At 47.7% G+C, this 12,507-nt stretch overlaps 1 protein-coding gene across 1 annotated transcript in view; it reads left to right on the top strand.

The window, feature by feature from the left end:
- FAM135B (family with sequence similarity 135 member B) overlaps positions 1–12,507 on the top strand; it is a 96,614-nt gene that overhangs the window by 42,612 nt on the left and 41,495 nt on the right. The window contains exons 3-6 of the mRNA XM_066625229.1: positions 368–507; positions 2,665–2,735; positions 4,391–4,564; positions 8,722–8,848. Coding sequence (XP_066481326.1) covers positions 368–507; positions 2,665–2,735; positions 4,391–4,564; positions 8,722–8,848 — 512 coding nt within the window. The remainder of the gene's footprint in view (positions 1–367; positions 508–2,664; positions 2,736–4,390; positions 4,565–8,721; positions 8,849–12,507) is intronic.

Genomic DNA, 12,507 nt, shown 5'->3' on the forward strand with positions numbered 1-12,507 from the left:
GGAGGCCAGAAGTGAGACCAAACCAGGAAGATCCATTCTGAAATGTTGTTGGTTCTTGAAAGAGAGAACATCTATGATTGTAAAATTCCTCTTGAGGGATTTTGAAACGCCTGCCTATGCAAACCGCCTTGAATAAAGTCAGAGGAGTAATCCGATGACCAGAAAGGCATTATATAAATACCTTGTTGTTGTTGTTGTTTTTCCATCTCATTTCTGAGAAATGGGGCCTCCACATGGGGCTGTTTGGTGACTTGATTGCAAATGCCTAGAATGTAGACCAAATTAACCCTGGATTTCAAACGAACTGCACAAGCAAGACTAACTTAACAGGCATGCTGACTACAGTATGTTTGTTCCTTCCCCACAGGCGATTCCATCCTATGCTCGGCCTGCATCCACGAGAACAGTGTCTACAGCAGAGTGTTCCAGATCTTGTACAGGAATGAAGAGATTGTCATCAATGAGTCCATGAACTTCAGAGTCCACCTTCTTCTGGATGGCGAGAGGGTGAGGCATTTTCTTGTCTCTCATACAGGACTTCACTCTCACAGCCATAAGAACAGCCCCACTGGATCAGGCCGTAGGCCCATCTAGTCCAGCTTCCTGTATCTCACAGCAGCCCACCAAATGCCCCACGGAGCACACCAGATAACAAGAGACCTCATCCTGGTGCCCTCCCTTGCATCTGACATAGCCCATTTCTAAAATCAGAAGGTTGCACATACACATCATGGCTTGTAACCAGTAATGGATTTTTCCTCCAGAAACTTCTCCAATCCCCTTTTAAAGGCATCCAGGCTAGACGCCATCACCACATCCTGTGGCAAGGAGTTCCACAGACCAACCACACGCTGAGTAAAGAAATATTTTCTTTTGTCTGTTCTAACTCTCCCAACACTCAATTTTAGTGGATGCCCCCTGGTTCTGGTGTTAATGTGAGAGTGTAAAGAGCATGTCTCTCTCCACTCTGTCCATCCCCTGTATAATTTTGTATGTCTCAATCATGTCCCCCCTCAGGTGTCTCTTTTCTAGCTGAAAAGGCCCAAACGCCGTAGCCTTTCCTCATAAGGAAGGTGCCCCAGCCCAGTAATCATCTTAGTCGCTCTCTTTTGCACCTTTTCCATTTCCACTATGTCTTTTTTGAGATGAGGCGACCAGAACTGGACACAATACTCCAGGTGTGGCCTTACCATGGATTTGTACAACGGTATTATAATATTAGCCACTTTGTTCTCAATACCTTTTCTAATGATCCCGAGCATAGAATTGGCCTTCTTTAGTGCTGCCACACACTGGGTCGACACTTCCATCGAGTTGTCCACCACCATCCCAAGATCTCTCTCCTGATCTGTCACAGACAGCTCAGAACCCATCAGCCTATATGTGAAGTTTGGATTTTTTGCCCCAATGTGCATGACTTTACACTTACTGACATTGAAGCGCATCTGCCATTTTGCTGCCCATTCTGCCAGTCTGGAGAGATCCTTCTGGAGCTCCTCACAATCACTTCTGGTCTTCACCACTTGGAAAAGTTTGGTGTCTACTGCAAACTTAGCCACCTCACTGCTCAACCCTGTCTCCAGCTCATTTATGAAGAGGTTGAAGAGCACCGGTCCCAGGACAGATCCTCGGGGCACACTGCTTTTCACCTCTCTCCATTGTGAAAATTGCCCATTGACACCCACTCTCTGTTTCCTGGTCTTCAACCAGTTCTCAATCCAGGAGAGGACCTGTCCTCTAATTCCCTGACTGTGGTGTTTTTTCAATAGCCTTTGGTGAGGGACTGTGTCGAACGCCTTCAACCATGTCGAACGCCTTGCCTTGCTAGCTTGGAATGAGGCGTGGCTAGGAACTATTGACATGGCCTGATCTCACATGAACCAGCCCCCCAGCAAGTTGCTTCCCTGTATGTCTCTCACAGCCCAATCGTGCCCCCCCCCCATTGATGAAGTGATGCCAAAGTGTCTACCACTGTATCCTGCAAGGAGGGGCCATTGTGGAGGGTATATTTACAAGAAATACTTCTTCTTTCCCAACTTCCCTACACAATTCCCTTCCCTTGTTGTCCCCCTTGTGACTGTTTTAGACTGCGTTCCTTGGGGCAGGAATTTGTCTTGGATTCTATTGTACACATGGACGGTGCTACATAACCAAATGAATACATAGTACTGTGCCCATATTGGACCCACCTATGTAGCCAACATACCTCTTGGGTCACAAGTTCTGCAGACCTGTATCATGTGTTCATCAGAGACTATACGGTTCTGTGTCCACCTGCTGAGATGAGGTATGAACCACTTTCCAGCTCTTTTCTCAGCACCTCTTAATCCTGAGTCCTCAAAGGCAGCAGGCTGGTCAGTCTTTCATTTGTGCAATAACTTGGCCGAGCCCTTCTGGGAGCTCAGCATCCCATCATTCAGAGTTGTCAGTCAGCTGGCTTTCTTGTACTTCTATTTCCTTAGTGCCACTTTAGCTTAAATATTGATAGATACTTGGTGGATGAGAAGCTCCCTTGTCAGAGGTAAATGTGTGGTGATTTATCAGTGTTGCTTGATGGATCCTCTTGCGTACTGTTCTCAGCATCTCTCTCCTTCCTCCCCCCCCTTACGAAAGGTGTTTCGTAAGCTGGCTTGTAATGGCAGGATTATTTTTTTACCTTCACAGGTGGAGGAGGCATTAAGTGAAGCAGATTTTCAACTCAAGCTGGACCTGCACTTTACAGACAGTGAACAACAGTGAGCACCATTGGAAACCCTCTAGTTACTCACTCAGGCACAACCCTGATGGCCATTCATGCACGGTTGGCCTAAACCTCCCTCATTAAGGGCACAGTCCCAACCCACTTTCCAGCACCGACATAAGGGCAATTTAGCTGTGAGGTAAGGGAACAAACATTCCCTGACTTAGAGGAGGCCTCTGTGAGTGACACCCAACTGCAGGGTGCAGCATACGTCCCATTGCCACCACTGTCCCAGTGCTGGAAAGCACTGACATAAGGGGTTAGGATTGCACCCTTAGAGTTTTAAAAGTTAGATTTGGCTGATTGGCTTCCTGATGTAAGCTCCGTGCCCTTCTTTGCTGTTAGGTCCACTTCTCAAAATTGATTGTGTGACATTGAATTCCATCAGCAAAAAGAGCTCCATCCTGTTCTGGAAACCTCATTTTATTTCTGGGTGGTCCTATAGTTTACTAGAATATAGCAGGTCATCAGCCCATTCCAGAAATTCTCCTTCCTCCATCGAGAGGTGGGGTTCTAACCCAGTCAACACGGAGCTATAGACAGCTATAAGGACAGGAAAGACTATCATTACTGACGCAAAGTCCATCCTAATCAGGAAGGCTTTACATTCCTTCTTGTTAAGGGGAGTTGACCTGCCTTGATAATATTGAGCTAGAAGGAGCAATAAACAGGGGTTCTCAAACTTTGTAGCATCGTGGCCTACCTCATCCTCTGTGATGGTTCATGTTGCTCCTGATGGTGCTGGGGGCTTCTCCTGACCCAGTGACCCACTGGGCCTCTGTGGGCTTCAGTATGGCCTTCAGAAGCCTCAGTAAGCAACTTCAAGTTTATGGAAGCAAACTAGAAGTAGCTTCCAAAAACCAGAAGCGGTTTATGGGGCCTTCTGAGGGCCATTCTGAGGAACACAGAGATTTGGAGTGTGTGTCGCTGAGATGGGAGAGGCCTCCAATAAGTAATGGGACTTCTAGAATATCTCCTGTTTGGAGCCAAACTAAAGTAAGGGTGGACAGGAGGGTCCAGATTGTGACCCACTGTGCTTGGGCCACAACACACCAGTGGGTTGCAACCCACACCTTGGGAAGCACTGCACTAGAAGGTAGCTTCATACAAGCCTTTGGAGGCTCCAAGGTTCAATTTCTGTGCTAGGAAGTGTGTAGTCACTCACTGTTACAGGTTGTGACATATTGAGCCGGTGGAAGTCTAATGTCAGTGGTATGGTGAGTCTCTCCACACATTTACATTTAACATCCTGGCCATGTGAAACACAGCTGGTCTTTCCCGTTTGGTCCCCAAAGTAATCGTGCAGGCTGGGTACATCCTCTGACTTGCTTTGGCAGCTTCTCACAAAACAACAAAGAAAAGTTGAGGGCCAATAGCTGCTTTCACAAGGGAAAAAAAAAAAAAGAATGGATCTGTGAACAGGGAATGCGAGTCACTTTGGATTTCTTACAGCAGTGTCATAATATTGTCACTGCTGCTACAAGTACAATTAAGAGCTAAGCACCAGCCTTGTAAATGTGCCTTGTTGCAGAGAGAATTGCTGCCAAGTGATAAAAATGCTGCTCACGCCTTCTTCCTGAGGACTCTAATGATGCGGCAGATTGAGCCGGCGGGAGGCTTTTCTATAACTCTGCCAAACTCTCCTTCCAGGCTGAGAGACGTCACGGCCATCCCCTTGATCAGCAGTCGCACTTTGGGGCTTCACTTCCACCCACAGCGAAGCCTGCACCATCACGTCCCGGTCATGTTTGACTACTTCCACCTGTCCGCAATCTCAGTGACCCTGCACGCCTTCCTGGTGGCATTGCACCAGCCCCTGATCAGGTAAAGGATGGTGGAAGCACCAGTGTTGAGTTTAAGGATACTGGGGCAGATATATATGGGATACCCAGGGATAGAGAAGACGATAGAAGTTTCAAAGATCACTTCAGACCAGTACATTGCACCTGGGCAAGGGGCGGGGGGAGCTGATATGAGGAAAGATCATGGCAGACCTAAAGGTCCCTAGGACCTGGCATGTGATAATGGAGTCACTGCTATGTGTGATGGTCATAACACCTAAGAACATAAGAAGAGCATGTTGGATCAGGCCAGGGGCTCATCCAGCTTTTCTATATCTCATATTGACACACCAGATGCCTCAGGGAGCACATAAGACAATACCTGCATCCTGCAGCTTCCCCCTTGCATCTGACACTCAGAGATAGGCTACCTCTAAAACCCAGAGGTTGCATACAGTCACAATAACTTGCAATCTGTGACGGATATTTCCTCCATAAATCTGTTCAGTTGTGAAATGGGAAGGAGATGGGGCACGGAGGAGGGCTGATCAGGCCTGGGAAGGCTGCAGGTTCTGCAGCAGTGGTGCCCACTGAATCCAAACCCCCTTCCCAAGCCTAGTCTGCCTTCATTGGTCAACACAGACTTGTGCCAGCTACAGAGCTGGTGCAGGTCTGGTTGCTACTAGAGCCAGAGGCTTTCCTGGGGGTCCCTGTGCCCGGGACATATCGTTGCCACAATTACTTATGCGCAGTTGCCTCCTCCGCTCCCCCTTTGAAAACAAAGGGAAAGAGAGCAGGCTGCCAAGGCCCCCACAGAGCCTTCTGCACCATGGGGGGTCTCCATGGCAGCGGTCTGGGACTGCTTCCAGCGGCCCCAGACCGCTGCAGTGGAGACCTCCGCACCGCTTGTAAGCTGCGCGGAAGGCTCTGTGGGGGGCGGGAAGCAGTACAAATCTCCTCCAAAGTCAGAGGGGATGCATGCCATTTCCCCTCCACCTCTGAGGGACATAGGCAGAGGAGGGGCACCCCGGTCTGGGAAGCGGCATGTGTCTCCTCCTAAGTTGGAGGAGGCGCGCGCAACTTCCCCTCTGCCTCTGAGGGATGCCCTCAGAGGCGGAGCAGGGGCACCTAGGGGCGCTCCTGGGAGGCAGCGGGCTGCCCCCCTCCTTTATAGGAGAAGACAAGATGGGTGCCCTAGAGCATCAGTGCCTCTCTAGGGTGCCTGTCTCCTATCCTCCTATAAAGGAGAACAGGAGGAGGCGGCTCAGAGGCAGCAAGCTGCCTCTCTGCAGTGCTCCTGGGTGCTCCTCCTGGGGGGGCGAGGGTCCGAAAGGCGCCCCTGGAGGGTCAGCGCTTAGGGCATTTGCCCCATCTACCCCCCCCCAGGTACACCAGTGGCTAGAGCTTTCCATGAGGCAAGGGAACAGATATTCCCTTACCTTGAGGAGGCCTCGATATCCCAAAAGCCCCCATGGGATATAGTTAGGATTGGGTTGCTAGTTTAATACCTCAATGAATTTTACAATTTGAACAATATGGGTGATGCAAAATTATTATACAGTCGCTCACAAGGACTTCAACATTGGCTCTATAATAATTCTGTGCTAGACTCATATCATTCAGCTCTTAGCATTCAGTGAAGTATAAATTGAAATGCATTAACTTTGTTAATTTAATAATAATGTTCTCATTTAATATATTGAACAACCTGAAAATCAATATGATCTGCTACTTTGACACAAGAGCAGAGATTTGCCTTGATATAACCAGGTTCCTTTCCTTTCCCTATTTTTTTCCCCATTTCTATCCAGTGTGCTTTTACTCTTTATTTTATTAGCTATGTTAACACCACTTTTTTCCTACTTGATGGTTTAATGGACTTTCTGCTAACTTTGCCTTGATCTTATCCCTTTTCCCCACTTGATGAAGTTTAAATCTACTGGAAGAAGCACTGATGTTCTGGGGGAGGGGGGGGCAAAACACTAAGTTTCTCTTCTCTTCCTTCTGGCCTTCAGAGCCAGTTGTGACTACAAAAGCGACAGGCTTGGAAGCCAGTCTGGCTTCAGCCATTTCTTCTGGCTCTGAAGGCAAGGAGGAGGAGCCGCTTTACATCAGCGGCCAGGCACCTGAAGAAACAGGCTCCCCTCCCACACACCAAAGCCATTGCCAAGAAGCATATGGTTGCATTCTCCTATGTTCTGCTATTCCACGTGAATGCATAAACTCCACTATAGTATGTATGTATATAGGGCCTCCGAGAGGAATTTTATCAGGGGGTCCAAAGTTTCTTTTGGGCCCCTTTGCAAAGGGGGAGGGGTGAAACAGAGCTGGGGAGGGTGGTGAGCAGAATAGGGACAGGGAAGGGTGAAACAGGGTGGGGGGAGGGTAGAGACAGCTGGAAAAGCCTTTGGAGCCCAGGTCTACTAACCCATGTAGCATCAGTAGTGTCCCCAGCATCCCCAGTCATGGTAGTGTCCCCAGCATCCTATACAGGCAACGAGTTTGAGTAGATAGGAAAACATAAGATCTCAGGAAATTTCTGGGTCCTCTCCTGGGCCCCCTTTTTGACCCTGGGCTGGTTACAAATTACCCTCTTTACTCCCCTCTCCTAGGCCCTGTATGTTTGTATGTTTGTATGAGCTCCCTCGAGGAACTCAGAGTGGTGTTCATACGTAGTTCCTCCCCATCCTTTTGTCCTCACAACAACCCTTTGAGGTAGGTTAGGCTGAGATATAGTGACTGACCCAAGGTCACTGAGGGAGCTCCAAGGCTGCATCTTTGGTCTTTATGAATCTTTGGTCTTCCAGGTCTAAGATCAACTCCATTATTTATATACTGCTTTTCAACAAAGAAGTTCTCAGAGCAATTTACAGATAAAATCAAATACAGGTGGAATCTGTTTATCCATGGATTTTATATTGTCAGATCTGGTGGGTTCCCTGGACCCACATTGAGCCAGACTTGGCGCCACCTGAACCCTCCAAAGGTGACCAAAGCTATGCTACCCCCCGCCCCTGCAGTCTCTGCGGGCTTCAGAATAGCCTAAAAGGCTGAAAAAAATGCAACTTCCGGTTTCCACAGGGAAATCAGAAGTGACATTTTTGGTTTGCAACCTTCAGTCTCGAAAGACTATGATATAAGCCTACAGCACCCGGTATTCCCAGGTGGTCTCCCATCCAAGTACTAACCAGGTCTGACTCTGCTTAGCTTCCAAGATCGGACAAGATCGGGCATGTGCAGGGTAACAGTTGCTACATTGCTTACAGTTTTGCTCCAGAAACTGGAAATCACATTTTTTTTCCTGCCTTTTAGGCCATTCTGAAGCCTGCAGAGGCTGCAGACATGTGCGTGGCCTCTGTGGGCTTCAGAAAGACCTCCAGAGGTGGTCCAATTGCTTAGATCCAATTGCCTTTGGAGGCTTTAAAGGGACCAAAACCACAGATTTCAATATCCATTTTCAGTATCTGCAGGGGGTGGGTGGTTGGGTTCTGAGAATGTATCCCTCACAGAAACCGTGGTCGCACCTGTAACTAAATGGGTCTCTTTCCCCAAAGGGTCCACAACCTAAAGTGATGTAGAAAAGCAACAGCAACTGGGGGGGTGGGGGTGAACTGTGCTGGAGTGAAGAGGAACAATTACTCTTCCCTTGTCTCTTTGCCCAGTTAGCAGGGTACAAACTTATACAGATGTATGAAATTATCTTCCCTCCCTGAAGCTCCCATATAATTAGTGACTCTTACTGACATGACAGTATCCCAGATCTTATTTAGGGTGCAATCCTAACCAACTTTCCAGCACTGACATAGCTGTGCCAATGGGACATATGCTGCATCCTGCAGTTGGGGGCAGTCATGGAGGCCTCCTCAAGGTAAGGCAATGTTTGTTCCCTTACCTAGGAGCTGCATTGCCCTTAAGCCAGTGCTGGAAAGTTGGGTTAGGATTGCGGCCTTTGCTTTTGTTATCCATATTGCAGTTTTCCAGGTTCTGTACTTCCCATTCTTGCTGCAGTTAATAAGTTTATAATCAGAACTGGTATTTTAGAGTATCAAAAATGTATAGCAAAATACAAAGGACTGGGTGTTTTTAGTGCAGGAAGGAAGACAGTGGGGTGAGGGTGGGCTGTGAAATGCACGACCACTGTACTTTGTTGAAATTCTTAACTTTAAACGAGAATGTGTAACCAGGTGTCTCTTCCTTTAGCTTTGCTCGTCCAGGAAAGGGCTCATGGCTTGGTAAAGGCAGCTCGGAAATGGGGCCAGATCTGCAAGGGATGTCACTCGAAAATCTGGTGTTTGGAGCTGGCTACTGCAAGCCCGTGGCGTCAGAGGTATGGGGTCGCTGCTTTTGCACGGCTGAGTTTGTGAATCATAGTTCTCAAAGATGGTGAGGATCAGTCCTTGTTAAGGCAGAGCCGAGAATTTCATATGAACTCCATTTCTAGGAAGAGCCTAGCAAATGCCTTCACACGCATACTGTATGTAAGGTCTCTAGCAGCCTTGGGAGCACAGAACCCATTATTATTCATTAATAATTTATTAATATTAATAAATAAAAATATTATTTCTTTCTAGATCTCCCTTTTTTCCTAGTGGGTCGTGACAGATTGTCATTTTTAAAAGTTTGGTGCTAAAAAGTTTGGGAAGAACTGGTAGTGGTAGTGAGTTGTGCTGATTTTATGAATCTTGTAATAGAGGTGCATAAGAGGTATAAAAGCTAAGGGCACACTGGTGGTGTGTGCATTGTGTCATAGCTGGCCAGTGTGAGGAGTGAGGGCAATGCGCACCAAACAATTGCCCGTTATAGTAATGGTTGGCAACCTTCAGTCTTGAAAGACTATGGTTTAAGCCTACAGCGCCTGGTATTCCGAGGCGGTCTCCCATCCAAGTACTAACCAGGCCTGACCCTGCTTAGCTTCCAAGATCAGACAAGATCGGGCATGTGCAGGGTCACAAAGAAAGGAAGAAAACTCTAAAGTGGAAGCTGCCTGTGATTCAGTGATCTGGATTCCTCCAGATTCAGAACCCTGAAGGGGGGCAGTTGCTTCCTCTAGCACAATGAAACATACATAGGAGCAGATAGGGCTGGCCTTAGAAGCTGCAGGGTCCAATGCAAAACATTTTTGCGGGGGGCTGCACCCCCAAAAGTCTCCATTCACTCACAAGGGTGAGTGGCAGCAGTGAGGCACCCGGCATTACCAACTGCTTGGGGGCGTAATTTCAAGCTAATCAGACCCAGGGGACAGTGACAGGGAGGGCTGTCCAGTGGCAATGCTTTGCTTGCCACGCTCTCTTGTGAAGCCTTGGCATGGAATCTTCCATGCTGGAGCATCAGCTACAGAGCGAGGTGCCGTCTGTGGGCACTCCACTCACCGCCGCAGTGCAGGGCCCTCAAGGCCAAATTGTCCAATGGCCGGCCCTGGGACCAGAGGCTGGATAAGGTTTCATAAGAAATACTTAACACACAGTTTCAGTGGATGTACATCTTCAGAGTGATCAGAGAATCCTACAACTTTGGAGCAGAAAACCAGGGTGTGGAAGTGTGAGAGAGATAGTGTGAGAGAGATGGCCTGGCAGGTAGGGTGCACAGGCAGAGCACATCCTTCTCCTATGATGATCTGGGAAGAAGAGAAAGTGTGTGGAGAAAGGGAGGAAGGAAATTAGTATTAAGAACCACATCTTCTGAAAGGAGCATAGAGGGCAGGTGAAGAGGTCTCAGGTGTCCAGACAGTATACTGCCCTCCAGAGTCCTGAAGGCAGATTTGCATCCAAATTCCAACACAGACCATTAACAGGACTAAAAGAAAAATGCAGCATTTTATCAGGCAAATGCTGTTAATGATCCCACCTTAAAGGCAATGCTTCCTCTGTGGTACACTTTGGGCAATGACAGCTGTGGAAGAAAGAAAGCTCCAATTACAAGCAAGTTGGCCATCTCAGGTCAATTTTTATTTTCCCAAATTCGATCACTTACTCATTTGGGTTTTTTGTAACGCGCCGCCAAGAGCGCTCCAGTTATGATCTGCTTTGCTTTTCAGCTCGCTGAGACTATGTCGATTGCAGGGATAATTGAGATAATGAGCTTGTTTATCAACAGTAGCTAGCTCGATTAGTTAATGTTTATAGCTGCTTTCTTTCCTGTTTTATGGGCAATGTTGTTTGTGTGTGACTGCCGCTCGGCTAAAGAGATGCTCAATGCAAACCACTGATTTTAGAGGTAGCAATGCGGAGAATTCCTCCAAGCATCCTGCTCCATTTCCCACCAAATAAAAACTGCAGCATTCGTGGCCTCAAAAGGCCTTCTTCAGTAAGACAAGAATTTTGAGGCCACCTTGGAGACTGAAGGTTGATCAAGAAAGGCACAGGGAGAGCTCAGCACAGTCACAGGAGCTGGAGGAAAACAGAGGTACCCTATGGGGCTTAAGCAAACGCTGGAGTCTCTTTGGCTTAAAGGGAACATCTGTAGATCTCCACTGGTGCCAATGGTGCAACTATTTACAGCCCAATCCTAACCACACTTTCCTGGGAGTAAGCCCCATTGACTCTAATGGGACTTGCTTCTGAGTAGACATGCATAGGATTGGGCTGCCAGTGGGCACAGAACCAAGGAGGCCTGCACTGGGCAGCTCAGAAGGGAGCCTTGGATTTGTCGACAGCCCCGTCTGCCCCAAATGACTCCAACAGTGACTGAGAAAAGTCACTTACATGGCAACTTGTGGCCCCCGCTGTACTTATCGTGTCATCCCCCCTTGGGCTACACTACTGATTACAAGAAAATCCCTACTACTGACCTCATTTGCAAAGGTTTTGGCCAATACTGCTTCTCACTGGTTTTTATGCTTTGATTCCGCACTCGAGAGCATGGTGCGCTGCTGTGTTCCTTAGATGTCAACCATTCTTTGTTGAGTGCTCCTGACTTCTCATCATGCAGAATAATTAAATGTCAAGAGCGTAAGGTTGTCTGGGGCCTCTTTCACTTGCTCTTGCCAAGTGACATGCCAGAGATGGGCTGTATGATTTTCTTTTTATTTCAAGAGTATTCTCTGTTTCTCTTGCTCACAGCTCAGCACGCTACTAGACATCGCCACAGTCGTTAAAAAGAAACGGCATGGGGCAGTCCTTCCTTCTCTCTTGCAAAATGCAGAGGATTTGGCTATTTTATCATTTTTTCCTTCTGAAGCGTAGGCTTGCTCTGCACTTGAAAAGAGATAAAGGTAGCCTGGCCATTGATCTTCACGGGATTTTAATTTCAGGCAAATGGTTCCTCACAGCCTCTGTGGTTCAGAGCATGATTTATCCCTAAAGCTTTGGCAGCTGCAAATGGCGCTTTAGAATGGACTGCCTCACACACAGTGGAAAAAAGAATTTTAAATGAGAAAAGGTTTGATTCCCTTCAAGTTGCTCAGTATGACTCCTAGGCTGTTGGTCTTCAACCGGTACACAATAAGCACAACCTTCACCATTTTCTTTTCTTGATTTAAGGAAATGTTTGAATTAGGGGTGGCCAATCTTTCAGCCCTAGAGGCTCCTGGATCTTTAGCAATTGTGTTGAAGAGGGAATTTCAGCAGGTGCAGCTTGTCATCTCACAGATGAAAAGCTGCACCTGCTGAAATTGCGTCATAAGAACAGCCCCACTGGATCAGGCCATAGGCCCATCTAGTCCAGCTTCCTGTATCTCACAGCGGTTCACCAAATGCCCCAGGGAGCACACCAGATAACAAGAGACCTCATCCTGGTGCCCTCCTTTGCATCTGGCATTCTGACATAGCCCATTTCTAAAATCAGGAGGTTGCCCATACACGTCATGGCTTGTAATCCGTAATGGATTTTTCCTCCAGAAACTTGTCCAATCCCCTTTTAAAGGCATCCAGGCCAGATGCCGTCACCACATCCTGCGGCAAGGAGTTCCACAGACCAACCACATGCTGAGTAAAGAAATATTTTCTTTTGTCTGTCCTAACCTTCCCAACACTCAATTTTAGTGGAAGT

The sequence above is a fragment of the Tiliqua scincoides genome, chromosome 4 (genome assembly GCF_035046505.1).
Source record: "Tiliqua scincoides isolate rTilSci1 chromosome 4, rTilSci1.hap2, whole genome shotgun sequence".
Taxonomy (NCBI): Eukaryota; Metazoa; Chordata; class Lepidosauria; order Squamata; family Scincidae; genus Tiliqua; species Tiliqua scincoides.